General features: G+C 36.1%; 1 protein-coding gene across 1 annotated transcript in view; it reads left to right on the top strand.

Annotated features, from left to right (window-relative positions):
• Window positions 1–15485, top strand: part of Tnpo-SR (transportin 3) — a 36355-nt gene that overhangs the window by 6773 nt on the left and 14097 nt on the right. The window contains exons 5-10 of the mRNA XM_071661043.1: window positions 65–234; window positions 1298–1465; window positions 2987–3107; window positions 5358–5504; window positions 6932–7137; window positions 8209–8413. Of these exons, the coding sequence (XP_071517144.1) occupies window positions 65–234; window positions 1298–1465; window positions 2987–3107; window positions 5358–5504; window positions 6932–7137; window positions 8209–8413 (1017 nt within the window). The remainder of the gene's footprint in view (window positions 1–64; window positions 235–1297; window positions 1466–2986; window positions 3108–5357; window positions 5505–6931; window positions 7138–8208; window positions 8414–15485) is intronic.

The following is a 15485-nucleotide window of genomic DNA, read 5'->3' as shown; positions in this document are numbered from 1 at the left end:
TCTTAGAAAAGTCTCATATTAAACATGTTCCATTCATTGATAAAGTATATATTTTATTCATCAGCATGTTGCTGTCAGTACTGATGGAGCCACCAAAGAAAGTACGCACTTAAAGGCGTTACGTTGTTTGGCATCCTGGTTTAACATCCATACAGAGGAGTGGGTAATGCTCACTAACACCTGCCTTGTTGATGACATTTTAAATGTTGTCAGAAATCCTCAGGCCTCACCCAGGTAGGTTTTTGCATATATATTGCTCATGTATTTTTTTTTGTGTGTTACTTTCAGAGTAAGGAAATTAATGATTTTCAGGATGAAATGGTTGAGATTTTCATTTCAATTTAGCTTTCTCTGGGTTTGAGCGAGGTAGCTCCAGGAAAACTGACTTAAAAGGTCACATTTGTTCTCACTCAGTCTCTAGCTGTCATGTGTAATGCACTGAAACCACAGCTCCCTATCCACACGTAGGCCTCAGGCCTTTCCATGGTTTACCCCAGACCTTTCACATACCCTGTTCAGTCCATTTTCCCATGCTTGCGTTAGCAAGGTAGCATTAAGGACAGAGGACTGAGCCTTAGAGGGAAAATCTTCATTTCGCTCCTTTCTCTGTTGCTTCATTTAGAAAAGTAAAACTGGAGGGGAGGCTTTCCAGCCACCTGCTCCCATCCCTTTTAGTTGCCTTTTATGACCTGCAGGGAATACGTAGGCAGTACTCTTTCTCCCCTAGTCCCGAGGATATAAATGTTTGTGTTTGCATGTATGTATGTTCAGACTTGTTCACTGATTCCTTGTTCATCAAAGTAGCACCAGGTGCTGGCAAAAAAAGGGCCTTATTCAGTCACATCCACTAATATATATTGCAGATACCACAGCCCCCTCTCTTACATGTTATACTGAACAAATATGTATGTATAACTGTTTGACCTTACTGCTTCAACTTCCTTAGTAATTATAATATGTATGTGTTTTGTCCCTACAATTATGATAGAAAGAATACTGCCCACATATCTCCTGCTTGCCATAGATGTTTCAGAAGAGGGGTGGGAGCAGGGGGGGGACTGGAAATCCTCCCCTTTTGCGTTACAACTTTCTAAAAGTTGAGAGAAAAGTATGAACAAAATAATGCTTTTCTTGATGTGAGAAAGGCAAGCACATATGAAAGAATATATGTATTTGCATGTGTATGTGTACATATACTTATGAATAGGAACATGCAGAATTTGCTCTTAATATTTAGGATTGATAAGGACCACACTTGAAATTTCTCTGCATGGCTCATAAGGTCTTTATTTTGTAGATTACATGAAATAGCAACAGACTGTGTTTGCTCTGCAATGATCATGTTAGAAGCAGAGAGAATCCAGCCCCTAGCAGAGGTGCTGTTTGCTGGTGTCTTACAACTAGGTGAACCATATCACATAGCAGTGGCAATGGAGGATATTAATGCTGTCACAAATTATGCAAGGTGAGTAAATCTCAAATATATTTGGAAGATTTCTCTGTGCCACTCATGTAATACATTTTATGGTAAAGCCTGTTATTGAGAATTTTTTTGCATCCAGACTGGTAATGCAAAAAGTTTTAGAGAGAAGAAAGTATATATAGAATTCATGGCTTTGGCAAAGGCATATGTTAAAGTAAATTAGGAATAGGAAATTCTCTCAGACATAAAGAAGACTCTTTATGTTGAAGGGTGTGCATAGAAGACAACTAGATATACATAAGAGCTTTTGATAGTGAAAGTGGTAGTATGAGTGGGTGGTTTGAATAATGTGAGAATGTGTCAGGTGTATGTCAGTTTGTGTGTTGTAGTAGAGGAGCCTTTATGCAAGATGAGAATGTGGTAGATTGTTAGTGGTCCACTGCTAAACCATGGTGTAATGTACTGGAGGTTTTCATTGTTGTATGTAGATAATTCTGTGCTTGATTTGAATATAATGATTGGTTGATTATGAGTGAACACTTGGAAGTTGAGGATGAATTTGGTATTTGGGCTTATAATTCACCAAAGATGCATGGAGAAGTTGAAGCTTATAGCTCAGCAAGGAAGAAAATTGTAAATTCAAAAAATCCTTGATAACAGAAAAATGTAAGTATATAGTTTGTAAGAAGCTGTTGTAATTTTGATACATAAACTTGAAACTGAAGCATGAGCAGACCATGACAAGTAAAAGATGAGAGCAGTAAAGATGAATTAGATTGATAGATATAGAAAAGAACTTCTTTAAATATTTTCATCTCCCATTATTTCATATACTTTCAGCCTTTGCCATTCTTCATTCATTCTCTTGTGGAAACAAGCTTTACCCCAAAATTGCTTACTCTCCACTTTTTTTTTTTTTCATGTAGTCCCCTCTTAAAAACATGACTCTCACATCCAACAAGAAATGATTAGACAATCCACCTGCCACCTCTCTCAGCATATTTACATCTGACAACCTTTCCTTTGCATCCATTAATAATCAAATGATATGTGTATGATAGGTTTCTATGAGTGCTGTAGTTGTGTGTTGCATTGTTCTAAAGTAACCAGTTCTGTTATTTGTTTTCTGTAAAAGAGAGGTATTGCTAAACTCGGCTTTTGATGATTTACACATTTCCTTCTATTTATGTGAGTGTGTTAATTATATTTAGAGAGAGCTTTTTAGTATCATGATAAATCCATTGTGTTCTAAAATGACGAAGGCCATTTTACTATATCAACTCTGCTTGTAACACGAGTCATAAATATGAGTATTTGAAATCAGCTCTATATTTATATGGTATTATTTTGAATAGTGACTGAATGTGTGAATGATATTCATCCTTATAATGTGTGTTAATATCATAGTCACTTACAAAGTGATGCCACATAAGGAAATATTCAATATTGTAAGTGGATTTATAATGTGTATGTTGAAATACATCATCATCAGTTGTCAGTGATCATGCCTTTTTTTTTTCTTTGTAGAAAGTTGAATTTTTATAACTGAAAATGATTTTTCAGGATTTTCTCTGAGCTAGGTGAAACTTTAGTGGAAGTTATGGTTGAACAGCCTGGCCAGGGAATGGGATCACTGCAAGTCCTTCATCTTCTTCTAACTTGCATAGGGCATCATGACTGGGAGGTATGTTAATGCTCGGAATCTATGCTTTAGATGAATACATAGATCTCTTTATGTGTTTGTTTCTATATGGTCGATTTAATAAGTTGTGCAATTATTATGGGGACCCTTAAACATTTGTGCCAAAAGTAGGGGAGAAAGGGGAAGGAGATTGCAGTTGTGGCTTTAGGCATGAATATTCTAAAGGGCAAAAGACATGCATGGATTAAATTGTTTGAGACAAGATTGTAAATTATTTAGGTCTCCACTGTAAAGCACCATTCTTGGAATGGTTTTCAGTAAAATATTTGTCTGACAAATCTGTTTTTCAGAAAGTGTTCAGTATACTCCTGCATTAGAGATTACAAGCAAAATTTAAGGCACGTGGTACCAATGGGGTTGTACTTTGTTGGAAAAGTTATTGAACTGGTCGTAAATTGAAAAAAATGTGATTAATGGTAAAACCCAAGAATGGTTAGATGTGCTAAATGATATGCCACACAGATCAGTCTTGGAAACCAGTTTTCTTTATCATTTATATTAACTTTGATGACAGGCTGTGTTGTAAGTTATCAAAATTCGCATATGATACTGAACTGAGAAATGAAACTATAACAGACAGTGAACGTCAACAGCTTCAAACTAATGTTGACAGGCTGATGGACTGGTCATACAGATGGCAAATGAATTTGGATATTGATAAGTGCATCAGTGTATGCTACAGTGTCAGTTCTCTTGAGCTGCAAAAGGTAGATGAGGAAAAAGACTGGTGTGATAATCTTTGATGACTTAAAAGCAAGTAAGCATTCCATAAATGCAGCAACAAAGGTGAACTAAATTTTAGGATCCAGAACTTTTGTTTTCTGATTCAAGTAAAAGTAACTACTCTTGGTTTTCAGATATAATTGGGGAAATGTTCCAGGAAATAACCATATTGTGGATTACATTTTATCAAAGTAGTCTGAGGAATAATAAGGGTTACATTAGGAGAGATTTCTTAGTCTAATTTGCATACAAAAAGATATGCATAATGCTTGTAAACACACTGTATAATGCAGGAACATTGTTACTCTAATATGTAGATAACAATGTCTTGAAATACTGTACAGTAGTAAAATGATACTAGAGAAATAACCAGAAATTGGTCTGGATATGGTATAGTTGGTTAAGGCTCTGATGATATCAGAACAGTGCCACAAAATGCCTTACTTTACATCTTAATCCCTGACTTTGCATCCTATTTGTCGTCTTCTCAGAAGCGTAAGACTTTTCTGACAAAAGTCTGTAATGTAGTATACAGCGTTTACAATTCTGGTTATATGTCTACTACAACACACTGTCTATATATCTATCTTTCAGTCTAACTGTCTCTATATCTATTTATATCTGATAACCGTTCCTCCAGGGAATTCCCTCAAGGGGGTGTCCATGAAAAAAAAAGTACTTAAGAGAGTACAGTGGTGAGCTTCCAAGATGAATCCCAGACAGAAACATGTCCTTTGAGAGTCAAAAAGATGATTTAGACTAATTTAGCTTAGAAAAAAGAAGGTTAAGAGGTGATACAGTAGGGGTTTCTCAAAATAATTGAAGTATTTGAACCCTAATTTAAGAAGCTACTTTAGCTAAGGAGTTCTCAGATTTTACCAGTTGTAATGGATGAGAACTTATTGGCATACGTTTCACATCAAATGATTTACTAATTAGAGCAGTTGAGGGCAGCACTGTAAATTCATTGAGGATAGAATTGATGAGTACTTTGCTACAAGTGACATTCTTGCTCTCCATAGTTACTAATAAGATTTACAGGTATTTCCCTTAAAGTCGTCTGTGTGCTTTCCTGCTCTTACCAAGCTAATCTCTGAGTTTCTGTTTGTAGATCTCCTTCAAACAGCGTTCAAAGGACTCAGGGGTTTTTGTTGCAGTTTGAATTCATTTGTAATTTGATTTCATGTGGAGGGCAGTGCCTGTATGTTATATGATAGGTAGTTTGGTCAATGTGTATGAGTTATTTCAGAGGCTGTATGTATCTGATCCACCTCACAGAATTGAGAAAGGACAAGTAGGTAGATAGATAGGTAGGTAGATATTATATTGTGTAAGTTGTACCATCAGTTTTTTTTCTTATGTTTGCTATGACTTTTTGTCTGAAGATATTATAGGATTCTACCACCAGATTTCTTCATCATATATATATATCACTGTCTAGACTTTGTACTGAAGTACAGTGTTTATATTCAGATGTACAAGTTGTAAGATAATTTTTTGTTTATACAGGTTGCAGAGATTACCTTCAACTTCTGGTACAAATTGTCAGAGGTGCTCTACAGGAAAAACTGTGACAATGTTAACGAGCAGTTTAAACCTTACGTTGAACGTCTTATTGAGGCTCTTTATCGGCACTGCCAGATAGAACCTGATCACGTGAGTGTCTTTTTTTATTTTGAAGCACATGGAGAAGGGAGGGAAGCAAATGTAACACATTTTCTTTTAAAGATGTGACATTTTATATAGTCATGTGTACAGGTAGGATATATTAGTGACAAATTCAAGGTAGCATGTCCATCTTAGAAAAATGTTTGGCCCCAGCACCATAATGTAAACATTTTCATTTTTCTTACCCAATTGTTTCTCTCACCATAGCAAGGCAGCTATAGGAACAGACATCAGGCTTCTTTTGCACACATCAACTCTTGAGCTCTCAGGTAGGATGTACTAAAACCAATGCCCTCTGTCCTTGGCCTTATACTACATACAATTTCATGGGTCACCTTGGCTGCTTCATATTCCATGGTTCAGCCCCCTAACAATATATATATGATGTTTTCCGATACCCATTCTCCATTTTCTGTACAGAAAGGTAGTGTTAGTTACAGATGAAGATTATCCCAGCCTGTTCACATCCACTCTTTATCTGTCATTTATAATGCACTGAAACTGGAGCCTCTTGTCCACAAGCTAAGCCCCACAGACTTTACCATGGCTTCTTGTGACTGCTTCTTATGTTGTATATAGATATTTTCCTCATACTTTTTTCATACCAGATTGCTGCTTCCTGTGCTAGCAAGGTAGTGCCAGGAAGCAGATGAAGAAAGACATATCACCTCACATACACATATATACGGATGGTCCATTTATGCAAGAGATTAATTTTTCCATGTATGGAGTAGTGCTCTCACATTTGGGTTGGTTTGAGCTTTGCATCCTTACTTGACAGAGTTGAGTCGAAAGCAGTCTTAACTTCCAAACTTGACACCCCTTGCCCTACACCACAATGTTGGTTCCCATTCCCTCTTCTATGGGTATTACTTTGGTTTATGCTTCCAAGAGCTGACTGCTTGTGTGCCCACACCACTAGCTAGACCACACAATACTCGACAAGCTGCTGTGTCACATGATTATTGTGTAGCCATCAGCACCTCAAGGGTGGGCAGGGCCATTTTGATACCTGTTTCTTTCTCTACTCATTGAAGCTTTGGAGGTCTCTACCTTCTCATGTTTTTCCTAATAACTATGACCTGGCTTATTTTAAAAGACACTTAAGCATATATTTTGCCTGTAACAATTGGGTCTTGAACATTTTAAGATGTGGAAATGGCTTTGTAGCTAAAATGTGTGAAGAACATAAATTTATTACCTTGTTTTAAATGAGGGAGGAGGCACCATGATGTAGCTAGACAGATACGTTAATGTGTAGTTGGAGTGTTATGTTGGTGGGTACTCACAGAAATGTTACTGATTGTTATGATCATGTTTCTTCATGCATACTTGCCAATACTTTAATCAGCAAACTATTTTTGACTGTGATTCCTTGTACAAATATGTCTTTGATGTTTTATTTTATTTCACAGGAGAGCATCTTGGTTCAACAAGATGACTTCTATGAGTTCCGTGAACGAGTGCAGGAGTTGATTAAGGATGTAGTATTTATTTGTGGGTCAAAGCTCTGTTTCCAACAGATGGCCCATATACTTCAAGCTCCTGATGTAACCAAAAACTGGAATCTCATGGAAGCTGCGCTCTTCATTATGCAAAGTGTAGCCAAGAATCTTATTCCGTAAGTTTTGGTATATGAGGTCCTGTACCCGATTGTGTTTATATCTTTGTTTAAACCTTTTCTACCACAGTAGATTTTTTGTTTCCCCCATTTACATTATTTTTAGAAAAGGCACGTAAGAAATACAAGGACTTTTTTCTTAAAAATTAAGACAATTTGTTCTTAGTATAGGAAAAAACATTGTCTCCCAGAATGGCCAAGTCTATTTATGCTAGCTACATATACTTAATAAGTTTCTTATTCAAATGTTTAGGTGCATAAAAGACCATCAAAACAAGCATTTTTGTTATTATGAATTGAGAGTTAACCATATACTACTTTGGGGAAATAAAATATTTACTGGATTGGCCAATCTTAAATAAGGGTGGCATGGGTGATGCTGTGGGTGCTAAGAGTGGGAGTGGGCACCCCAAAATTGGCAAGTCCCTTGAAAAGGCGCACATCTGCCGATTGTGAACACTAATAGGCTAGTGAAATCTCCTGACAACCTCAGTGATTTGTCCTTTGGGTTGCCATCTGTGGCCTGTCAACAGAGCACTCAGTGCATGAAAAATTCAGCTTGTGGTTGGAAATTGTAAGTGGAGGTTGACATTCAAAGCATCCTACTATGTAACAGTAGATTGACACCCATAGCACATAAAGGGTTAAGGGATTGTCGTTTCTGATGCTGGTGGCTCTTTGGCCACTTTCATATTATCGCACTACTGAGCTGCTATTCATTCTTACTTTGTCCATTACCCCTCAGACATTACTGTTTCTGTTTCCTTGTCTTCTTACTTTTTTATTTGTACTTTTCTGAGTTTCTTGTCTCCATTTTGACACTCTCCCTCTTATGTATACTGAATGTAATAATCCTGATTCATTCCACACATCCTTTTTCCTTGATATGAACAACTCATGACAGTATTTCTTTGGTAAGGCAGTTGGACCTGCAATGTTAATGGGTTTGGTGGTAGTTTTTAGCGACCAAAATATCAAGGGAATATTCCTAATGCATTAATTTAATTCATATGGAGAGGGAGAAAAAAAGCATTCCTGATATACAGTTATTGATAAAAACAAATGTTTCAGAGAGGAGAATGAGGTAGTCCCACCAATTTTAGAAGGTGTGCTGAGCCAGCCTGACGATGTACATATACAAGTGGCTTTTACTTCTGTCCAGTTACTTGCTGAACTCAATGAGTGGATTGCCTGTCATCCAAACTTACTTCCTCATGTCCTACAGTTCCTTACCAAACGACTTCACAATAAACATTTAGCAACAGTTGCTGCTAAGGTGGGTACTTTTGTATTCTCATGTGCATGCTTTTCACTTGCAAAGTCTCCATTTTTCACTGTTGAAGGATCAGGTAGTAGTTTATATTTCTACACTTGACATTGCTTATGGCCACATTCTCAGCAGTCTTGTCCAGTCAAGGCATGTGGACCAAGGTGTAGAAAGCTAACCCAATCCAAATAAACAACCTTTTCTCAAAAGTTATTATATGTGGACTTGAAAAAACATCAAATCATAACCGGATTCAGGATTGCGCTGAATTTCCTAGGCCAAACTCATGACAGCCACCAGATATGTTAGCTCTTTTGTTGAACCGTGATTTGGTGATTAAATGCTATCATATAACTGAAGTTAAAGTGGGATTGTTTCTTCCATCATTCTTGTTTGTCATTTCCCATGTTAACGAGCTGGTGCCTGGAACATAACTAAAAAGAACCCTTTCACCTTCATCCATTCTCTAGCTGTCTTGTTAAATGCATGGATTGATGAGATTCTGTATTCTTTTAAAGTTTTCATGGGCAAATGTGATATCAGTGCTGCTCTAATAGATTTCATTTTTCTTGGCATAAAGCGATACTCACCTGGTAGTCATTAAGGATCTATTAGATATGTTGTTGACTATAAGCAGCTTAGGATGCAGAAATCATATTTTATGATAGCTTGTAATTAAACTTATGATATGACTTGTGTCATGGAGTAATCAGTTGAAAACATAAGTCCAGTATTAAAATGAATTTTGATATGGTGTAACAGAATTGTCTCAATTATCACATTTATGCTTAGTTTATTAATTTCTTGAATTTTATGTCAGTTGAACTGGTAGATGTTTAAACATCTGTATATCCTAAACATGCTGTTATCTCACTGGGGTATATTAGAACCAAGAGTGAACAGGTGCTCAGAAACTTGAGTGAGGGTCATAAACTGCCCATGTATTTCCTGTGTGTTGTAGAAGGTGACTAAAAGGGATGGGAGTCGGGGAGTTGGAATTCCTCTCCTGCTGTTTTGCTTTCCTCTCCTCCTGTTTTGCTTTTCCTAAAGAAGGAACAGAGAAGGGGCCAAGTGAAGATTTTTTCCTCAAAGGCTCAGCCATCTGTTCTTGATGCTACCTCACTAACGTGGGAAATGGCGAATATATGTGAAAAAATAGTACATATATATATTTTTTCATTTCATACTATTCGCCATTTTCCGCATTAGCAAGGTAGCATTAAGAACAGAGGACTGGGCCTTGGAGGGAATATCCTCACCTGGCCCCCTTCTGCGTTCCTTCTTTTGGAAAATTATATATATATTGATTTATTTTATTTTGCTTTGTCGCTGTCTCCCGCGTTAGCGAGGTAGCGCAAGGAAACAGACGAAAGAATGGCCCAACCCACCCACATACACATGTATATACATACACGTCCACACACATACATATACATACCTATACATCTCAACGTATGCATATATATACACACACAGACATATACATGTACATATATACACCTGTACATAATTCATACTGTCTGCCCTTATTCATTCCCGTTGCCACCCAGCTACACATGAAATAACAACCCCCTCCCCTTGCATGTGCATGAGATAGCACTAGGAAAAGACAATAAAGGCCACATTTGTTCACACTGTCTCAATTGTCATGTATAATGCACCAAAACCACAGCTCCCTTTCCACATCCATGCCCCACTCTAATAACTATTACCACACACCTCTTACCATTTCATTACTTACTCGAATCACCTCACACCACATATTGTCCTCAAACATTTCATTTCCAACGCATCCACCCTCCTCCATATAACTCTCATCTGTAGCTCATGCCTTGCACCCATATTGCTACCCCCCACTCCATATAGGTATACTTATATATGAGGCTCTGGATACTTCCATGTCTTCATTATTGTAAACACTGATTCAACATATAACAAGACCTCACATGCCCAAGGTGCCTTTATTATGTACAATTAAGGCACTGACCACTTCCTACTCAGTTGTGATGTGTTTTGTCCCACATAGACATACATGTCACCAAATGTCTTGGACTTGTGGTCTTCCCCATAAGTGGTTGTAACATAGGGTATTAAAGGTGAGGAGCAAATTTATTGTTGGAAGAGTGGTCATGGTGGTCCAGGACAAGAGTAGAATGGCTAATTTACTCCATGTTGTTAAGAATGACAAAAATAAGCGCTCTTAACTCCTGTATTGTCTTTTCAGGATGATTTCAGGATTTCATTCACTTGTTTTAGTGTACATTAAAGTCATTTTAGGCATAAAGGAATTTTGTGGTTGTTTTTGGTGATGCTTTCACCGTGTTGGAGGAACTTAGGTAACTAGAGAATGTTTTCAGTGAAGTTGAAAGAAAAAAAGATTGGTTGACAAACTGATCATGAGTCAAATGACATCTGAATTTCATAATTTAGGAATTCAAGGTCTCTAAGGCTTGCACCAGGTGTGTTGATTGATACCAGTATTTGAATTGACTGAAACTGCTTTTAAGTGGAAATGTGGGTGTATATTCTTGTTGGTACAAAAAGGAATGAGTGGAAGTGTGATAGGTTATCCTTGGGGATAGGGGAGAAAGAGAACTGCCCACATATTTGTTAGATATAAACCACCTGTAAATATTCATATAGTATTTTGGTTTTGACTACTGTTTAGCAGTATTAGTTTGTGGGGTTGTAAATTTTATTTTTGTTGTATTGCCACTTTTAGCATTGCCATAGTATATGCAGTTACTAGATATAATGAGGAAAATGGAAATTTATTGATTGATAATTTTTTTTTTTTTTTTACTGACCCCTTAAGCCATCATTTGATATCATTGAAATTCACTTATAATTGTTATAAATCTCAGGTGTAATGATCAAAGGTTTCTTGTATCTCTTACTTTGCACGTGATCATAAAGCCTTGCTTTTGTCAACAGATAATAGAATAACCCCAATGAGGAATTATTGTATTGACTTATTTTATTACTTATTGATATGATCTTTTTCGCATCATACTTAGATATCATATCATCTTAGACTGGAAGGGTGGAACATTGCTCTGGTAAATAAAAGTCCTCTTTTAGGTTGAAAGCCCGAATTATTGTATACGTGCTTCAGAGGAAATATCTTGAATGTTACCTTATTCTTATGGAAACTTTTTATCTCATACAAAAATAGATTAGAGAATCTTGAAAAACATAGTGTGTCACACTCGAATGTACTTTAGTAAGCAGCTGGTGAATACAAGGATGGCTGTTATCTCTCAGATATTCTAAATGGATATCATGAAGAGGACCTTGATTCAAGGAAAATTTACAGTGTTTAAGGAATAATGTAGGGTGAGAACATAAGACAAAAGGTTGTATCTCAAGCAAATATATGTATTGTGATGGTGAAATGATTTGCAAGCATAGGCAGAATTAATAAGAAAATGCAGAAAAACTTATAGGATCATAAGATTCAGTTTACTGAAGAAATTAATTATGTTAAAAGTGGCTAATGATTGTCAGTTTAAAGGGATGATTATTGACTAGATTTTAAGATATTTTTTAAGGTAAAGTTGCTTTTAAAGTTTTTTGTTTTGTTTTTCTTATATACTGTATTGTATAACTTGTATTCACATCACACAAACTTGCTCATTCAGACTTTTTATCTGTCTGATCATGCCACCTCTCAATAGGCTTCCCTTTTTTAGTACATGTACTACCATTCACAGTGAATATAAGATTATCATATAGCAAATTGTACTTCATACCTCTTTTGCTTGAAAAATTAGTATACAGTTTCTCTGCAAATGTTTTAAGATAGTTGTATGATTTCAGTTGTTGTAAGTTAAGAAAATAACTGTCCTATGCATCACTCTTATTTACAAGGCTAATTTACATTGTAAAATTAATTATTTCCACCCCCCCAAAAAAAAAAAAAAAAAAAATTCTTTATCCAGTACGTGGCAGTTTTGCTTCAAGTCACAATGATTCTCACTCTCTGTATAGTTACTAGGTTTACAGTGAAAAATGCAGAATAGGCAGACCCTCTTTTTCTTGCCTTATCTAGTTTTTGTATTTATTCATTTATTTATGTATTTAGTTATTTGCTTGTTATTATTCTTAGTTTTTCTCCACCAAAGAAATTGAATGATTTGGGAAAGCGCAAGATTTGTCTATACTTTATAAAGTATTTTATTTGGATTTACAGTCCAACCTGTCCTTCCGTCCACCTGACCACTGCAGCAACCTTCATGCAGTCCTTTGGATTTTCCTCTACATTTATACCTACCAAAGTCTTCTACCTGGCAACCACCTGTTTAATAAGGATGGCAACTACCCAAAACTCGCCCAAAAAAAAAGACAAAAGAACCCCTTCATTCTGACCATCAGGCAAAAAACATACAATGGAACTCAAAACATTTATAGTCTATGAAGCCATTAACATACACAGAGCTCTTGCTTGGACTGAAGCAGATTCATCAATGAAGACCATTCATCCTTTGGTGACCAAGTCTACCGCATCTCATGACTTTACACTTCTGCCTCATTGCTGTCTCAACTCAACCTGACCTCACCATCTCTGATCATCCCCCCTCCCCTTGGTCTTTATTTAGTTAATGGAGGAAGGGTAGAGAAGGTGAGTGCATTACTTATGACTGTTAATATCTACCCAGAACAGTTGGGTACTAAAGGTCTGACCGTGGTTTTAAGAATGTTTGGTATTAAAAGAATATAAAATGGAAATAAATCATTTGACACACACTACACAAATTGCACATATGATTAATGCTTTATTTTAGAATTAGTCTGTTATTAAAGATTCTGAAATAGAAATATATTAATTGAACTTATACCCCTAAGGTTGCACATATGATAATGCTGAATTTTATGACTGTCTAGAACTAAAAACATAAAAACCAAATATGTCCTTAACGTCTTAGCAACTAAATGAGCTGAAACATTTGGTAGTTGCGGTAGATATCTCCTACCAAATGTATTGTTTTTCCTCTTCACTGATCCTTGTTTTTGTTCAGTGTTTCATGTCACAGAGTTAATTGCAGTATCCAAAGAAACTTATCGATTCCTGTGACTATAAGGAGAATTGTGTTGATATGGTTTGGTCAAGAGACACTGTGGTCACCATTCCAGCTTAAGATCCCTGCTGCTAAAATGTCTATTTCTGGGGTCTAAAGTATTTTTTTTCTTAGCATTGTGACTCATGCATAATCTTTCTCAGCCTTTTCAGTTACTGACTTTTGTACCTTGAAGTGGAGATGGCCCAGTAGCAAAGATCAAAACATTTGCTGAAGAGTGACAGTAGTTTGCCTTTTAAGCACTTGGAGAACCTTCTTTTTTGAATGGAAAAAAATGTTTTGAAACCTCTGCGGTGCATTTAGAAGTATATAGAAAGGGGGGAAGTAAGAAACCTCAAATCTGAGGGATACAAGTAAGGAAAACAAAAACAGTTAGTGAAATGTGAATTTAGCCATAATGGATGGGTATTTAGTGTCTAAGAATATTTAGATCATCATTGATGGTGGTTTAGTTTTATTCATGCTTTCTTAGTTCAGAGATGAGCATTATTTCAAAGTGAAGATGATACACCTCTTCCCCAAAAATGTTAAGGCCCACTGAATGAATGAGAGACGTCCAGGAGTTGTCATGTTTAGCTTGTAGGATTGAATTATCCATGGAAATGTTTTGAAGACTAGATGAGAGAGATGGGTAACCATGATTAATGATGAAACTGTTAATGCAAGATAATTCCTTTAGGGATGAATTTACATACTTTGATATTCTCTTGTCATTAGTCAGGATAGATTAGAAATATTAAGGAAGTTGTAATGCAAGAGGTTGGGTATTAGTGATAGGTGATTTGAATGCAAGAGTAGGTAATGTGGCAGTTGGTGATATAATTGGGAGGCATGGGGTATTCAGTAAGGTAAACAGAAGTGTTGAACAGTTTGTGGAGCTGTGTGCTGGAAAACAGCTGGTGATTAGGAATGCATGATTTTAAAAGAGGGACATATATAAATATACATGGGCCTTATTTGATTACAAAGAAATTGAATGGGGTGTTTTAATCATCATATGTTAAGAGAACTTTGATGAAGAATGTTTTATGCCTCAAGATCATTACTAATAGATAGATAGTTTCTTTTTCCATCAGTAAGATTAATGTCATTGGCCTTCTCTGGTAAAAATGTTACACATGAATTCTAATGAACTACTTGAGAATACCTGCATAGGTTTAATTGAAATGATTAAACAATATTTTGAGGGTAAAATATGTTCTTATGTCTTTCTGTATGCTAACATATCTTTTGTATGTACTTGATTTTGTTGGTGATTGTGGATGAATGCTTTGGTTTTAACATTAATTTACTCAGTGATTGTGATTATTATTCTATAAAGGAAAATATTCTATGAATTTTAGCAGTGTGTACTTGTATTAGTTGACTGGTGCTGCTTTTGAATACTCATATTCTGGGAAGTTGAGATTGGAAAAAAAGGAGGAATTTCATCATAATTTTTTTTGCTTTGATTGTTCAAGGCTCTAATTATATCCACATCATAATCCCACTAATGAGCCTTTGCAAAGTCTGTGTCTCAGCATGGCATTCTAAAAATGGTTTAGGCATATGAGCAATATAGTGAAAGTGAGAAGAGGCTAAATATATTTCAGAAATGGAGACAGGGAGAGAGAATTGTAAATGAAAGGATAGAGTGAAAGGTGTTGAGTGATCAGAGCCTGATCATGAAGAGTTTGCTGCTGGAATTGGGGTGATACTGCTTACAGTGGGTATTATGGTCTCTAGGACATAGCAGGTTCCTACACATATATCTAGAGAGTGGACATGACCAAGTGAGGCCAGTTTTCTCCTTCCTGCAAGAATTGACAGACAAGTTTGAAAAAAATACACATATATTTTGTGTGTGTGTCATAACTACATGCCTTAAATACATTTGTCACTGCTCCCCTTTTTTTCTGCATTGAACATTAGAATTAAGGGAATCACCATCATATCGTTCAAGATCTCAAAGTAATTAACCAACATATGTTAAACCCTAGGATTGATTTAAGAATTAACTGACA

This window comes from Panulirus ornatus, chromosome 73, assembly GCF_036320965.1.
Source record: "Panulirus ornatus isolate Po-2019 chromosome 73, ASM3632096v1, whole genome shotgun sequence".
Classification (NCBI taxonomy): domain Eukaryota; kingdom Metazoa; phylum Arthropoda; class Malacostraca; order Decapoda; family Palinuridae; genus Panulirus; species Panulirus ornatus.
This window is presented reverse-complemented; position numbering and strand designations above follow the sequence as displayed.